The sequence below is a fragment of the Hylobates moloch genome, unplaced genomic scaffold (genome assembly GCF_009828535.3).
Source record: "Hylobates moloch isolate HMO894 unplaced genomic scaffold, HMol_V3 SCAFFOLD_3, whole genome shotgun sequence".
Classification (NCBI taxonomy): domain Eukaryota; kingdom Metazoa; phylum Chordata; class Mammalia; order Primates; family Hylobatidae; genus Hylobates; species Hylobates moloch.
The window spans coordinates 14365050-14381546 of record NW_026652278.1 but is presented as its reverse complement, the minus strand read 5'-3'; the positions used below and the strand labels follow the sequence as shown (position 1 = coordinate 14381546).

Genomic DNA, 16497 nt, shown 5'->3' with positions numbered 1-16497 from the left:
GGCTGGTCTCAAACTCTTTTTTTTTTTTCTTTTTGAGACGGAGTCTTTCTCTGTCCCCCAGGCTGGAGTGCAGTGGCGCGATCTCGGCTCACTGCAAGCTCCGCCTCCCGGGTTCACGCCATTCTCCTGCCTCAGCCTCCCGAGTAGCTGGGACTATAGGCGCCCGCCAACACGCCCGGCTAATTTTTTGTATTTTTAGTAGAGACGGGGTTTCACCGTGTTAGCCAGGATGGCCTCGATCTCCTGACCTCGTGATCCGCCCGCCTCGGCCTCCCAAAGTGCTGGGATTACAAGCGTGAGCCACCGCGCCTGGCCTCCACTGTCTGAGTCTTTACCATCATTCAGATCTCAGTTCAAATATGCCTTTCTCAGAGAAGCCTTTGTTGACACCCATTTTAGAGCAGCACACCCCCATTCTCTAACACACTGCAGTTTCGTTGCCTCCAGGGCACATATCATTCTGAGCTGTTTTACTATTATCTATCTATCTATCTATCGTCTGTTTATCTATTTATTTATTTTTGAGACAGGGTCTCACTCTGTCACCCAGGCTGGAGTGAGTGGCAGGATCACAGCTCACTGCAGCCTCAAAATCCTGGGCTCAAAGGATTTTCCTGCCTCAGCCTGAGAGTAGCTGGGATTACAGGTGCATGCCACTATGCCTGGCTAATTTTTAAATTTTTTTTGTAGAGATGGGTCTCACTATGTTGCCCAGGCTGATCTCGAACTCCTGACCTCAAGTGATGCTCCTGCCTTGGCCTCCCATCGTGCTGGGATCAGAGGCGTGAGCCACCTCACCTGGCCTGGATTATTTATTCTACTCGCCAATTGTCTGTCTTCCCCAGTGGACTGCTCTGTCTTGGTCAGCCCTATAAGGTATCCCCAATGCCTTATTAGGCCCTCAATTGTTTTTGTCTTGTTTTGGGGATGGCTGGATGAAGGAATGGATGGAGACCCTTCCTCCGTCCTCAGGACGCCTCTTTTTAGGAACAAGGTGACCTGTTCTTTTGAGCTTGACCAGAGGACAGAGGTAGAACAAGAAAAGCCTAAGACGGGAAGAAAGATTGGAGTGGATTGAGAAGAAGGATGAACAGCTGGATTAGAGAAATTGAGGCAGGCTGCGAAGACTCAAGGAGGTTTCCAAGGGCGAAGGGCCAAGGGCAGAAGACGAGTGGAGCTGCACTGAGCAGGTCCTGGCAGGGAGGACTGGGGTTGGAATAGACAGGCCTGCGGGTGGGGCGGGGCCGACGGGGGGGTTGATGGTCCTGTGATGGGGGCGGGGCGGGAGGGAGGCGGGGCCTGTGATGGGGCGGGCCCTACGGCGGGCGGGGCGGGGCTCGGGTGCGAGGCGGGTCCTGCAGGCGGCAGCCAGAGCTGCGCGCCGCGGCGGCGGAAGATGGCTGCGGCCGAGGTGGCGGACACTCATCTGATGCTTGGAGTCGGGCTGATCGGTGAGGACGTAGGCGCCCTGGCAAGCCCGCACCCTGGTTCTGCCTCTGCTCCACCTCGGCCCGGGGCAGCCCGGGCTCCCGCGGCCCCCGGCGCCGCCCGCATGAGTAGGGCGCGGCCCCCTCCCTGTTGGGCCTGGACTGGGGGCTGCGGGGCCCGGCCTCCTTGGCGCAGGGGACCCGGCCCGCCGCCCTCGCCCGCCCGCCCGCGGCCGCCTGTGGGGCCCGCCCGGCCCGAGGGAGCCTGGGGACCTCCAAGATTCCAGGGTGGAGCTCCCCCTGCACGCCCCGGGTTGCCCGGCGGAGCCGGGACGTCGAGCGCGCCCAGGCTGGGCGGCTGCGAGGGGCGCTTCGCGGGCGGGGTCGGGCCGGGCCGGGCCGGGCGGGAGCAGCCGGCTGGCGGCGCGGCGCGGCGGGGAGGGGGCAGGGTCCGGTTCCCCCGAGCCGGGCGCGGGCGGCTGCCCGCCCGGGCGGCCCCCATCGTGGGACCGGGCAGCTGGAGACTGCTGGGCCGGGTGCTGCGCGTTGTACACACATTGTCTCCTTTTAGCTCTCACCAGGGACCGAGGGGCCGTGGGAAGCATCTGACACCCACTTCACGGAGGAGCAAATGGAGGCCCAGGCCGTCATTGTGCACGGACACACCATAGGCAGTACAGAGCCGGGAGTGGGACCCTCGCAGTGTAGCCCAGAGCCCCCAACCCCCACCAGTGGAGAGCTCCTGCATCATGTGATCGAGCTTGTGCATAAAGCAGGAGTTTCTACACAGTCGTGTGTGGTGGAATCTCGGTTAGCTCTAAGGAATGTAATTATCTTACATAATTAAAAAATATCACACTGGGATCTTTGGGCAGCCTCGTGCAGTATTTAGGGGGTGGAACCCGCTGGTTCCCTTCGAAAAAGTTTTATTTTCCCGAGATTTTTGCACACCCCTAAACTCTCTATTCCCGAAGTGCACAATAACATTGCTTAGGCTTTAGCAAAACTGAAGAAATATGCTGATTATTTTTCAGTGCCTCAGAGCAGTGCGTTTATGTGGGAATCGCTTACTGTATTCATTTCTTTTTCTTCTTTTTTTTTTTTTTAGACGGGGTCTCCCTCTTATCCAGGCTGGAGTGCAGTAGCGCAATCACCCTGTCTGCAGCCTCCACCTCCCAGTCCCAAACCATCCTCCTACCTCGGTCTCCGAGTAGCTGGGACCTCAGGGGTGCACCACCACCCGATTAATTTTTGTATTTTTTGTGGAGATGGGATATCGACATGTTGTCCAGGCGAATTACTGTATTTATTTCTAATGTGATTTTCAAACTGCTTCAAAACAAAACCTAAGTAACTTAGTTTCTCCAGAAGGTACTTTTGAACTAAGGCTAAGTTAAACTCTTTATCTACTAATAGCAGATAAAAAGATGACATATGATCATATTTTGAACTCAGCAGTTTTTTAATTATTCACACTAATATGCATTTAAAAGGGGTTTGCAGCCAGCCTGGGCAACGTGGTAAAACCCTGTCTACAAAAAATACAAAAATTAGCCGGGTATGGTGTGCCTGTAGGTGGGAGGATTGCTTGATCCCAGGAGGCAGAGGTTGCAGTGAACTGAGATCATGCCACTGTATTCCAGCATGGGTGACAGAGCGAGACCCCCCCGCCCCCGTCTCAAAAAAAGAAAAAAAAAAGAGGCCACACACGGTGGCTCATGCCTGTAATCCTGGCACTTTGGGAGGCTGAGGCAGGTGGATCAATTGAGGCTGGGAGTTGATCAGCCTGGCCAATATAGCGAAACCCTGTCTCCACTGAAAAGGCAAAAAATTAACTGGGTGTGGTGATGCACGCCTGTAATCTCAGCTACTTAGGAGGCTGAGGCAGGAGAATCACTTGAACCCGGGAGGTGGAGGTTGCAGTGAGCTGAGATCGCGCCACTGCACTGCAGCCCAAGTGACAGAGTGAGACCCTGTCTCTAAAGAGAGAGAGAAAAAAAAAAACAGAATGTGAGTGTCTGTTTTAATATAATGATTTCTTTTCCTTTCGGCAGATACCCAGTAGTGGGATTACTGGGTGGAATGGTAATTCTGTTTTCAATAACAATTTTTTATTTGTAGTCTTTAGAGACAGGGTCTCTCTCTGTTGACTAGGCTGGAATGCAGTGGTGCATAGCTCACGACAACCTCCGAATCTTGGGCTAATGTGATCCTCCCACCTTAGCTTCCTGAGTAGCTGGGACCATAGGCACGCACCACCATGTCCAGCTAATTGAAATTTTTTTTTTGTAGAGATGCGGTCTCACCATGTGGCCCAGGTTGGTCTGGAACTTCTGGCCTCAGGCGATCCTCCTGGCTTCCCAAAGTGTTAGGATTATAAGCATGAGCCATTATGCTTGGCCTAAACAATTTTAAATACAAAATTCACACAGTGTGCAACATGATTTGAAAGATTTCACCATTTTCTTCATCTCCAGTTTTGTTTTCGACAAACCTTTTCTATGTATTTATTAAAAATTATTCGGCTGGGTACGGTGGCTCATGCCTATAATCCCAGCACTTTGGGGGGCTGAGGCGGGCAGATCATCTGAAGTCGGGAGTTCGAGACCAGCCTGACCAATGTGGAGAAACCGAAACCCCATCTTTACCAAAAATACAAAATTAGCCAGGAGTGGTGGTGCATACCTGTAACCCCAGCCACCCGGGAGGCTGAGGCAGGAGAATAGCTTGAACCTGGGAGATGGAGGTTGTGGTGAGCTGAGATCACTGCATGGCACTCCAGCCTGGGCAATAAGAGCAAAACTCCATTTAAAGAATTATTCCACCCAGCACTTTGGGAGGCCGAGGTGGGCAGATCACCTGAGGTCAGGAGTTCAAGACCAGCCTGGCTAACATGGCGAAACCCTGTCTCTACTAAAAATACAAAAATTAGCTGGGCATGGTGGTGGGCACCTGTAATCCTAGCTATTTGAGAGGCCGAGGCAGGAGAATCACTTGAACCTGGGAGCCAAGATAGCACCAGTACACTCCAGCCTGGGTGAAAGAGTGAGACTCCGCCTCAAAAAAAAAAAAAAGAATTATTCCAACTAGTTAAAAACTTAGTGTAATTTTAGTTGATAAGCATTTGTGTGGGAGGAGATAGGGAGAAACTCTAACATCTCTCTCTCTCTTTTTTTTTTTTTTTTTTGAGACCAAGTTTCGCTCTGTTGCCCAGGCTAGAGTGCAGTGGCGCAATCTTGGCTGACTGCAACCTCCACCTCCCGGGTTCAAGCAATTCTCGTGCCTTAGCCTCCTGAGTAGCTGGGATTACAGGCATGTCCCACCACACCTGGCTAATTTTTGTATTATTAGTAGAGACGGGGTTTCTCCAGGTTGGTCAGGCTGGTCTTGAAGTCCCGACCTCAGGTAATCCACTCTCCTTGACTTTCCAAAGTGATGGGATTACAGGCATGAGCCACCATGCCCGGCCAAAACTCTACCGTATCTCTAAGGCTGAATTTTCATTCATGGTTTGTCATAAAAACTTTTTACTCAGGTGGCCTGTAATTCAGGATCATGATAGCTAGATAATTTGAGCAGTAGAGATAGGTGGGAATTTGGGGTCTCAAGTATTCTGAGTTGCTTTGTAAAATGGGATGTTAAAACTGATTCCACTAAGTGTTTCTGAGTAACCAATCAATTTACTTCCTTGCTGCTGTTTGACATTCTCACAGTGACCATCTTTCCACCGTAGAAAAGGACACAAATGGAGAAGTTCTGTGGGTGTGGTGTTATCCTTCCACGACAGCCACATTAAGGAACCTGCTGCTGAGAAAATGCTGCCTTACGGATGAAAACAAACTTCTCCATCCCTTTGTCTTTGGTCAGTACAGAAGAACATGGTTTTATATCACAACAATTGAAGTTCCAGATTCTTCCATTTTGAAAAAGGTATGATTGCATGAAGGTAAAAAAAAAACAAACCCAAAATAGGCTGGGCGCTGTGGCTCAAGCCTGTAATCCCAGCACTTTGGGAGGCCGAGGTGGGCGGATCACGAGGTCAAGAGATCGAGACCATCCTGGCCAACATGGTGAAACCCCGTCTCTACTAAAAATACAAAAATTAGCTGGGCGTGGTGGTGCGCGTGTGTAGTCCGAGCTACTCAGGAGGCTGAGGCAGGATAATTGCTTGAACCTGGGAAGCGGAGGTTGCAGTGAGCCGAGATTACGCCACTGCACTCCAGCCTGGTGACAGAGCGAGACTCCGTCTCAAAAAAAAAGAAAATATTAAATATTATTTTCATTGGGCATACTCTTTCACACTTCACTCTCATTCATTCTATAAATATTTATTGTTGTCTATTATATGACAGACCCAGTAGTTGATACAGTGGTGAGCAGTACAGCAATAGGTGGTCTTTTCCCCTTTTTTTTTGTTTTTGTTTTTTTGAGATGGAGTTTTTCTGTTGGTCAGGCTGGAGTGCAATGGCACAATCTCAGCTCACTGCAGCCTCCGCCTCCCGGGTTCAAGAGATTCACCTGCTTCAGCCTCCCAAGTAGCTGGGATTACAGGCACCCACTACCACGCCTGGCTAATTTTTTTGTATTTTTAGTAGAGACAGGTTTTACGATGTTTGCCAGGCTGGTCTTGAATTCTTGACCTCAGGTGATGCACCCGGCCAGGATAAATTAAGAATTTAGAAAAGCAGGCTGAGCGCATTGGCTCACGCCAGTAATCCCAGCATTTTGGGAGGCTGAGGCGGGCGCATCACCTGAGGTTGTGAGTTCAAGACCAGCCTGACCAACATGGAGAAACCACATCTCTACTAAAAATACAAAAAATTAGCCGGGCGAGGTGGTGCATGCCTGTAATCCCAGCTACTCGGGAGGGTGCGGCAGGAGAATCTCTTGAACCCGGGAGGCAGAGGTTGTGGTGAGCTGAGATTGCGCCATTGCACTCTAGCCTAGGCAACAAGAGCGAAACTCCGTCTCAAAAAAAAAAAAAAAAAAAAAAGAATTTAGAAAGGATATTTAAGGCAGCTCATGTATTAAGTAGACTTTTCTTGGTGTGTTGTTTGGTATGAACAGTATCAGTGTGACATGTGGAAGACTAGGATGTGGTAATTGTGGACTTTCCTAATCCCAAGCAACCAGCAGGTTTTTTCAAAGAATAGAATATTGGAACAATACTTTATTTGAGCCTCTGGCATGTACCCAAACAGATATTTTTTCCCATTTTAGGGGTAATTTATAGCAAATAGTGGGACTATGCGAAGCATGACTAGAATACCAGCTTAAATTTTAAAAATTACATTTAAAATAGCAGGAAGGTAACAATTTAGAAACTGTAGACGATTTAAGACAAAACAGATTCATAGTTACAAAATATAAATTTGCAAGAAGATACTTTTTTTTTTTTAATGGGAGTTTTGCTCTTGTTGCCCGGGCTGGAGTGCAGTAGCATGATCTCGGCTCACTGCAACCTCCATCTCCCAGGTTCAAGCGATTCTTCTGCGTCCTAAGTAGCTGGGATTACAGGCATTCGCCCCCATGTCCAGCTAATTTTCTTTTTTTTTTTTTTAACTTCAATTTTTAATTTTTATTTTTTGAGTCAGTCTCATTTTGTCACCCAGGCTGGAGCGCAATGGTGCAATCATGTCTTACTGCAGCCTTAATCTCTTGGGCCCAAGTGATCCTCCCTCCTCAGCTCCCTGAGTAGCTGGGAGCACAGGCGTGCACTACCATGCCCAGCTAGTTTTTAAATTTTTTGTAGAGATGAGGTCTCACTCTGTTGCCCAGGCTGGTCTTGAACTCCTGGGTTCAAGCGATCCTCCTGTCTTTTCTCCTAAAGTTCTGGGATTACAGGCATGACCCACCGCACCTGGCCAAAAAGATAGGTTTCAATATGTAATGAAATCTTTGGTTTATTGCTCAATAAGTTCTTCTTTTTGTTTTTGTTTTTTTTTTCTTTTTTTTGAGATGGAATCTTGCTCTGTTGCCCAGGTTGGAGTGCAGTGGTGTGATCTCGGCTCACTGCAGCCTCCACCTCCCAGGAACAAGTGATTCTCGTGCCTCGGTCTCTCAAGTAGCTGGGACTACAGGCATGCACCACCACGTACTCTTCATTTTAAATGCTTCTTTTCAAAGTTTTGTATTTATGAAATTCTGAATTTTGTCTCATTAGTGGAAATATTAGGTATATGATTATCAGAAATTTATAATAATAGAGGCATATAAGTAAATGAAGCTTTTTTTCTTTCTTTGAAACAAAGTCTCACTCTGTCGCCCAGGCTGGAGTGCAGTGATGCAATCTCGGCTCACTGCAACCTCTGCCTCCTGGGTTCAAGCAATTCCCTGCCTCAGCCTCCCGAGTAGCTGGGATTACAGGCACCCGCCACCACGCCTGGCTAATTTTTGTAGTTTTAGTAGAGATGGGGTTTCACCATCTTGGCCAGGCTGGTCTTGAACTCCTGACCTTGTGATCCACCTGCCTCGGCCTCCCAAAGTGCTGGGATTACAAGCGTGAGCCACCGGCGCCCGGCCATGATACTACTTTTTAGCTTATAGCACCCTGCAGAGAGTTAGTTCAGGAGCTGTATGGTTTTTACTGAGATGTATTTTGTTGTTTTTCATCCTTTTATAATGAAGAACAATTGCTATTTGACAGCTGTAGGGTGACTATGATTAATCTATTAATTTCAAAATAGTTAGAATAATTTGAATGTTTTCAGCATAAAGAAAAGATAAATAGTCTGGGTGCGGTGGCAGATGCCTGTAATCCCAGCACTTTGGGAGGCTGAGGTGGGTGGATCATTTGAGGCCAGGAGTTCGAGACCAACCTGGCCAACAGAGTGAAACACTGAGTCTACTGAAAATACAAAAAATTAGCTGGGCATGGTGGTGTGCCTATAATCCCAGCTACTTGGGAGCTTAGGAAGCTGAGGCATGAGAATTGCTTGAACCCGGGAGGCAGAGGTTACAGTGAGCTGAGATTACACCACTGCACTCCAGCCTGGGTGACAGAGCAAATGTCTCAAAAAAAGAAAAGATATACTGGAAAAATATGTACATCTATTATATATCAATAAAAATAAGTAAAATAAGGGTGTGGTGGTGGTGCCTGTAGTCCCAGCTACTTGAGAGGCTCAGGCAGGAGGATCTCTTGAGCCCAGGAGTTCAAGTCCAGCCTAGGCAACATAGTGAGACCCCAACTCAAAAAAAAAAAAAAAAAAAAAAGGTAAAATAAAATAGTGAAAAAGTGTGGGGGAGAAAAGATAAGCAGTTGCTAAATTGGTGAGTCTGATTTAGCACGTCTTCTACTTTGATGAGACTAGGGGACATTAAGTAGAAATGTACTTTTTTTATATTTGAAGTATTTTTGATTTCTGAAAAAATTTTTTTCTCTAAGTATTGCATTCTTATGTAGGAAATTCAATATATATGTATATGTAATACATATGCACATGCAGAAGTATAAAGTAAGTGAGGACTTGTACATTTTGGTCTTTTTCTTTTAATACTGTTGTGTCTTATACAAAAGGTTTGTTAGAATATAGTGGTAAAAATTCTGCTAAAGTGTCTTTAAAAAATGTATTTTTTTTGTTGTTTCTTTTGAACAGGTGACTCATTTTTCTATTGTTCTGACCGCCAAAGATTTTAACCCAGAGAAGTATGCTGCCTTCACTAGGATATTGTGTAGGTCTGTATAAAAATTGTATTAAATGCTAATATACAAAATGAAGACCTTAATATAGTTACATAGCAGATTTCTACACTGAGAGAGCAAAGTTCAGCCTTGTGTCTCCCCAGCATAATCTTTAGTAGCCCTTCACAGACTGTAAAGAGGGCCTTTCTCTTTTGCTCTGTTGATACTTCTCTTATTTGGGTAAATGATCTAGGGGGAGAGAAGAAGCAGTTTTATAGCTATTGTAGCTCCTGGGTGTTTTGAGTCACTTCCTACTTTTGATTTGTTACTTCTGTTCACTTCCAGTCTAGAATTCCCTTAGTAGGTTGGATAAGTTAAGGGCCTTATGACACGGTAAACTGGTCCGTATGTGTCAAGGTCTGTGTGTGCAGTCATTTTGGGGAAAGAATTATGCCGAAGCACAAGAACACATTTCTTAACTGGAATGCTGAGAAGCTAGGGAATTCTGATTAATTTGTTAGTCACGATTCAGCTAGACTCTTTTAGTTTCATCTCCATTGTTGAAAAATTTATCTAAAATATACCAGTCTATTTTCTTTTCTTTTCTTTTTTCTTTTTTCTTTTTTGAGACAGGGTCTCATTCTGTTGCTCAGGCTGGAGTGCAGTGGCTTCATCATGGCTCACTGCAGTCTTGACCTCCCAGGACTCAGGTGATCCTCCCACCTCAGCCTCCCATGTAGCAAGGACTGCAGGTGCGCACTTCCATGCCTAGCCAATTTTTAATATTTTTTGTAGAGACAGGGTTTCACCATGTTGCCCAGGCTGGTTTCAAACTCTTGAGCTCAAGTGATCTGCCCATGTTGGCCTCCCAAAGTGCTGGGATTATAGGCATGATGAAACTCTTTTTTTTTTTTTTTGAGACAGAGTTTTGCTCTGTCGCCCAGGCTGGAGTGCAGTGGCGCGATCTCGGCTCACTGCAAGCTCCGCCTCCTGGGTTCACGCCATTCTCCTGCCTCAGCCTCCCAAGTAGCTGGGACTACAGGCAGCCGCTACTACGCCCGGCTAATTTTTTGTATTTTTTAGTAGAGACGGGGTTTCACTGTTAGCCAGGATAGTCTCGATCTCCTGACCTCGTGATTCGCCCGCCTCGGCCTCCCAAAGTGCTGGGATTACAGGCGTGAGCCACCGCGCCCGGCCTGAAACTTTTTTTATGTGTTAAAGATATTAGCTCTTTCTTAATGATGAAGCCTTTTGCAGAGTTTTAGTTATTGGTTTTTTTTTTTTTTTTGAGACGGAGTCTCACTTTGTTGCCCGAGCTGGAGTGCAGCGGGGTGATCTTGGCTCACCGCAACCTCTGCCTCCTGGGTTCAAGTGATTCTCCTGCCTCAGCCTCCTGAGTAACTGAGATTACAGGTGGGTGCCACCACACCCAGCTAATTTTTTGTATTTTTAGTAGAGACGGGGTTTTGTCATTTTGGCCAGGCTGGTCTTGAACTCCTGACCTCAAGTGATCCGCCCGCTTTGGCCTCCCAAAGTGCTGGGATTACAGGTGTGAGCCACCGGGCCCTGCCTTGCAGGGTTTTAGTTGTGATTTTTTTTTTGTTTTTTTTTTCTTTTTGGTTGTTGTCTTTTTTTTAGAGACAGGGTCTTGCTCTTTTGCCTAGCCTGGAGTGCAGTGGCATGATCATAGCTCACTGTAACCTTGAACTCCTGGGCTGAAGCAGTCCTCTCACCTCAGCCTCCCAAGTAGTTAGGACTACAGGTGTGTGCCAGTGCTCCTGGCTAATTAAAAAATATATATATATATTTTGTAGAAAGGTGGTGTTACTATGTTGCCCAGGCTGGTATTGAACTCCTGGGGTCAAGTGATCCTCTGCCTTGGCTTTTCAAAGCACTGAGATTACAAACGTGAGCCACTGCACCTGGCCCTTTAAAAAAAAATATTGTTGTTACTAGATAGAATTATAATTCTAGGTGTCATGTTACCGTCAGGCTTTTGCCTAATACAGAGATTTTTAGGAGCACTGCAGGTAAAGGGAATTTTTTTTGTTGTTGTTGTTGTTTTTTTTGAGGCAGAGTCTCGCTGTCGCCCAGGCTGGAGTGCAGTGGCGCGATCTCGGCTCACTGCAGGCTCCGCCCCCCGGGGTTCACACCATTCTCCTGCCTCAGCCTCCCGAGTAGCTGGGACTACAGGCGCCCGCCATCTCGCCCGGCTAATTTTTTGTATTTTTAGTGGAGACGGGGTTTCACTGTGTTAGCCAGGATGGTCTCGATCTCCTGACCTCGTGATCCGCCCGCCTCGGCCTCCCAAAGTGCTGGGATTACAGGCGTGAGCCACCGCGCCCGGCTGTTTTTGTTTTATAAGCCCAATAAATGGTTGCCTTTTGGCTATTTTTGTGCATGAATGTATATACACACACCAAAAAAAGCAAAAAAAAAAAAAAAAAAAGGAAAAGCTCTATCGTAAGACTATCTTCTCATTACCTAAGGGTTTCAGTTAGATTATATCTTGGCTAAATGAGATTTCACCATTTTTGCCACCAGCCAGAATAAAAAAGCTTCCTACTCTCATAAGAAATTCCAGGTGAATGTCTCACTGTGGATAAACAGTTGTCTGCTAATGTGGCACTTACACAAAGGGAGATGATTATTGCCAGAAAAGACGCTATCCAGAAGCCATAAACTAAAAACACTACAGAGGTATTTTTGAACAAACATTGGACTCCCATTTCATTTGGTTGAGTCCGGGTTATGTTGCTCAACTGAATTCATTGGGAAATATTCTGGAGTCCAAAAGGCAAGGTTGCTTCAGACCCCACTTCCTGCCCAGAAGGAGGCCCAGAAGGTTTCTCAGCTTCTGCAGTGTGTGGCATTGTAGTATCCTGGATTTCCTCTCCTGTCACGGTGCGAGAGAAGTGAGGAATCGGAGCTACTGCCAGCCGCCTCCTCTGCTTCCTGCCCCTTCATGCAGCACTATGCTCACTCTTGCATGTATGCATGTCCGAGTATTTACACACACACACACACACACACACACACACAGGTCTGCGTGTACATGCACACACTCATAGGCAAAGACTTCTTTTCTTCATGACAGTGAGGCTGACATGGAGTTGCCTCCATTTCTGATGAGGAGCAGGCAGGCGTGCCTTCCACACACAGCTTGCTGTTCACAGCGGCAGCGGAAGCCCGCATGAGGGAACCTCATTCTCTATGTGGCTGCAGGTTCAGCCTCTAGTCACTTGCCGCTAGTGGCCTTGCTAGAGAACTGGGGTTTCATGCACACTTGCAGTCAGCTGTCCAGACCAGGTGTGGCAGCCTATGGATGTTTATCTGAACAAGGTGCTCGGGGTCACACTGTGGGCTTTTCCTGTGGAGCGGTTTTGGGGGGATTTCCTCCTGGCCCAGGGGTGTCATGTAGGAAGTAATCTTATCCTACCAACCTCATGTTTCTCTTCTCTATTACTATGTATTGTTTCTATTTTATAATTTTTTTTTTTTTTTTTTGAGATAGAGTTTCACTCTGTCACCCAGGCTGGAATGCAGTGGCACCATCTCGGCTCACTACCACCTCCACCTCATGGGTTTAAGTGATTCTTGTGCTGCAGCCTCCCAAGTAGCTGGAATTACAGGCACACACCACCACACCTGGCTAATTTTTATATTTTTAGTAGAGATGGGGTTTCACCATGTTCGCCAGGCTTGTCTCGAACTCCTGGCCTAAAGTGCTCGAGCCTCTTGCCTTGGCCTCCTGGAGTGCAGAGATTATAAGCGTGAGCCACAGCACTCGGCCTCTATTTTAGAAAGTTAATGGCATTTTGATTTTTTTGTTGCTGGTAGTAATAAAGCACATTTAGAAATACAGGAGAATATACAGTGAAAACTAAGCTCCCTCCTCCTGTTCCCAGACTCCACTTCTACCTCCTGATCCCCACCCCATACAACTCCCGTGACCTCCTTCTTTATATCTTATCAGAGAAGATTTTCTCCCTCTGTGAGCCTGTGTGTGAGTTCCTGGGTTTGAATGTTTTCTACATGTGCGAAAGCTCGCCACATTCATTGTTCTCTACCTTTTTTCCCTCAAGTTGTGAATTGAATTAGTAATTTTTTAAAAAACACTGATGATTGACAAAAGTTGGCAAGCCATTAAAACACTTGCTTTTTTCATTTAGTCTATGATAAATATAATTTTCAAATGATCTTTTTTTTTTTTTGAGACAGAATCTCGCTCTGCTGCCCAGCCCGGAGTGCAGTGGCGTGATCTTGACTCACTGCAACCTCCTCCTCCTGGGTTCAAGCAATTCTCCTGCCTCAGCCTCCCAAGTAGCTGGGATTACAGGTGCGAGCCACCAGGCCCAGCTAATTTTTGTATTTTTAGTAGAGACAGGGTTTCACCGTGTTGCCCGGGCTGGTCTCTAACTCCTGGCCTCAAGTGATCCGCCCACCTCCGCCTCCCAAAGTGCTGTGATTACAAGCGTGAGTCACTGTGCCCGGCCCTCAAGTGATCTGTCTTAAATATGTTTTATTTTCTTCCTGATTTTCTATCCCACCAGCTCCTGAAAGGCCCAAATAGACCCAGTCATGTTTCTCAAGCAAAATTTAATTTTAGTTGCTCACAGGAAGAGATTTCAAGGGGAAGAGACGGATTCCACATGTGAGCTATAAATGCAGCCAGTTTCCTGTCAGCATTTTCTAGAAGCTTTAACTTGATGATGAATGTCTAATGTGCATTTATCACCAGAAACCTAAAGGAGTTTTGATTTCTTAATTATCTAAATATAGCTACCTCTGGGAGCTCATTTAATAATAAGTATGGGTTCTACAACTAATTACTGGTTTCTCTGTGAACAGTGCGTAAAACTCGTTTCTTGTCAAAGGAAATCTCAGTAATAAAACAGAGTCGTATGACTGAGAACCCCAGTTGTGAATGTAAGACACAGGATAAGTGCACAACATTCTTGAGAATCCTGGGACCTCAGGAAGTTCGTACTTCATTCTCCTGCCTTAGTAACGACAATGGGCTCCCAGATGTAAGGAGACGGCTGAGTCCAAAGAATTGTTGAAGGTTTTTTTTTTTTGAGACAGAATTTGTTGTCGACCTGATGTAATCTCAGTCTTGCAACCTCTGCCTCCTGTTCAAATTTTTGGTATTTTTAGTAGAGACGAGGTTTTGCCGTGTTGGCCAGGCTGGTCTCCAACTCCTGACCTCAGGTGATCCGCCTGCTTTGCCCTCCCAAAGTGCTAGGATTACAGACATGAGCCACTGCACCTGGCTGCCTTTTCTTTGAAATATATTTTTAATTTAGAGAGAAAGGATGCTACTTGAAAGTAATACTACTTTCTACGTGAAAAGATTCAAGCATTCAGGCCAAGTGCAGTAACTCAGCAGTAAGTGCAGCTGTAATCCCAGCACTTTAGGAGGCTGAGGTGGGCGGATTACCTGAGGTCAGGAGTTCGAGACCAGCCTGGCCAACATGGTGAGACCCTGACTCTACTAAAATTACAAAACTTAGCAGGGTGTGGTGGCACACACCTGTAATCCCAGCTACTCGGGAGGCTGAGGCAGGAAAAACGCTTGAACCCAGGAGGTGGAGGTTTCAGTGAGCTGAGATTGCACCGCTGCACTCCAGCCCGGGCGACAGAGTGAGACTCTGTCTCAGAAAAAAAAGAAGAGTGAAGCATTCAGAAGGGCAGTAGCAAGGTGGCCTCGGATTCTTGAGAAGGCACCCATACCAGCCTGGGTGCACGTCTCTACATGATTTGTGCCAAATGAAAGCACAGTTGCTTTGTTGTCCTTTCTTACAGAATGTACCTGAAACATGGGAGCCCAGTTAAAATGATGGAGAGTTATATTGCAGTTCTCACAAAGGGGATATGCCAGAGTGAAGAAAATGGCTCTTTCCTTAGTAAGGATTTTGATGCCCGAAAGGCCTACCTGGCTGGCTCCATCAAAGGTAAGAAAGGAAAAAACAGGCCAGGCACAGTGGCTCACGCCTGTAATCCCAACACTTTGGGAGGCCGAGGCAGGCAGATCACGAGGTGAGGAGATCGAGACCATCCTGGTTAACATGGTGAAACCTCGTCTCCACTAAAAATACAAAAAATTAGCCGGGCGTGGTGGCATCCGCCTGTGATTCCAGCTACTCAGGAGGCTGAGGCAGGAGAATCAGTTGAACCTGGAAGGCAGAGGTTGCAGTAAGCTGAGATTGCGCCACTGCACTCCAGCCTGGGCGACAGAGCGAGACTACGTCTCAAAGAAAAGAAAAACAAAAAAAAAAGAAGGTAAAAAACAAAACCCTTTCAACAACAAAATCCCCAAGTTGAAAACAATCTCATTACATCCTATTGTGCCTAATAGAATAATTAGATAATTAGATTATCTAATTAGAATTATCTAATAACTAGATAATTCTAATCCTTCCATACATTATTTTCATTTACATATTTTTCATTTGTACACAAGAGTGTACCTTTAACCCCGTATTTCCTTATTGAGTTAGAATTCTCTCAGAGGAAAACAGGTTTTTGTGGTGTTTGTTTCCATATTATTCTATTGGCTATTTTAGAAATGTTTTCTCGCTGGTGGGCTGAATTTTGTGGCCCGAGGTCTTCATGGATTACATTTCTTTTCTTAGATCTTAGCAGTTATCTCTGTCATCTGAAGAGCCCAAGGCCTTGACCACAAGCTCCTAATTTAAGTTCCAGCTGTAAAATCCGAAATGCAGATAGCTCAGGCCTAAGCCACAGACTTCAGGGTCCCTGAGCAGAAGGCGAGGGTAACTCTGAAGGCGAGGCTGCCCTCTGTCATGTCCTCCCATGGTGCCCATCTGTCTTTGCTTTTGATCCCGCTGTTCTTTGAATTTTCTCAGCATCCCTTTTGAGGTGGTACGTGTTTGTCAGGCTAACTTAAGGACTTAAGTAATTATACTGGGGGACATGGGGGAGTTAATAGACTTATTTTTTTTCCTTTTGAGACAGGGTCTTGCTTTGTTACTGAGGCTGAAGTGCAGTGGTACAATTACGGCTCACTGTAGCCTCAACTTCCTGGGCTCAAGCAATCCTTCCACCTCAGCCTCCCGAGTAGCTGGGACTATAGGTGCATACCACCATGCCCAGTTTTAAAGTCTCATGTCTCCCAGGTAGTTGAGTGGACAATCTCAGTGATACAGGATCTGCCTCCAGTTCAAGGTTTTCGTGTTTTTTTTTTTTTTTCAGGCCGGGTGGCGCAATCTTGGCTCACCGCATCCTCCGCCTCCTGGATTCAAGTGCCTCAGCCTCCCAAGTAGCTGGGATTACAGGCATGTGCCACCATGCCTGCCTAATTTTGTATTTTTAGTAGAGATGGGGTTTCTCCATGTTGGTCAGGCTGGTCTCGAACTCCTGACCTCAGGTGATCCATCTGCCTCGGCCTCCCAAAGTGCTAGGATTACAGGCATGAGCTACCGC

General features: G+C 46.7%; 1 protein-coding gene across 4 annotated transcripts in view; it reads left to right on the top strand.

The window, feature by feature from the left end:
* Positions 1–1344: 1344 nt before the first annotated feature.
* Positions 1345–16497, top strand: part of DENND10 (DENN domain containing 10) — a 33114-nt gene continuing 17961 nt past the window's right edge. For 3 of the 4 annotated variants that reach the window (XM_032176564.2, XM_032176555.2, XM_058435966.1), the window contains exons 1-4: positions 1345–1451; positions 5161–5357; positions 9026–9105; positions 14857–15005. In XM_032176564.2, coding sequence (XP_032032455.1) covers positions 1397–1451; positions 5161–5357; positions 9026–9105; positions 14857–15005 — 481 coding nt within the window. In that variant the 5' untranslated portion in view covers positions 1345–1396. Of the gene's footprint in view, positions 1452–5160; positions 5358–9025; positions 9106–14856; positions 15006–16497 lie in introns of those variants that run through there. The other variant, XM_058435967.1, reaches the window with a different exon arrangement.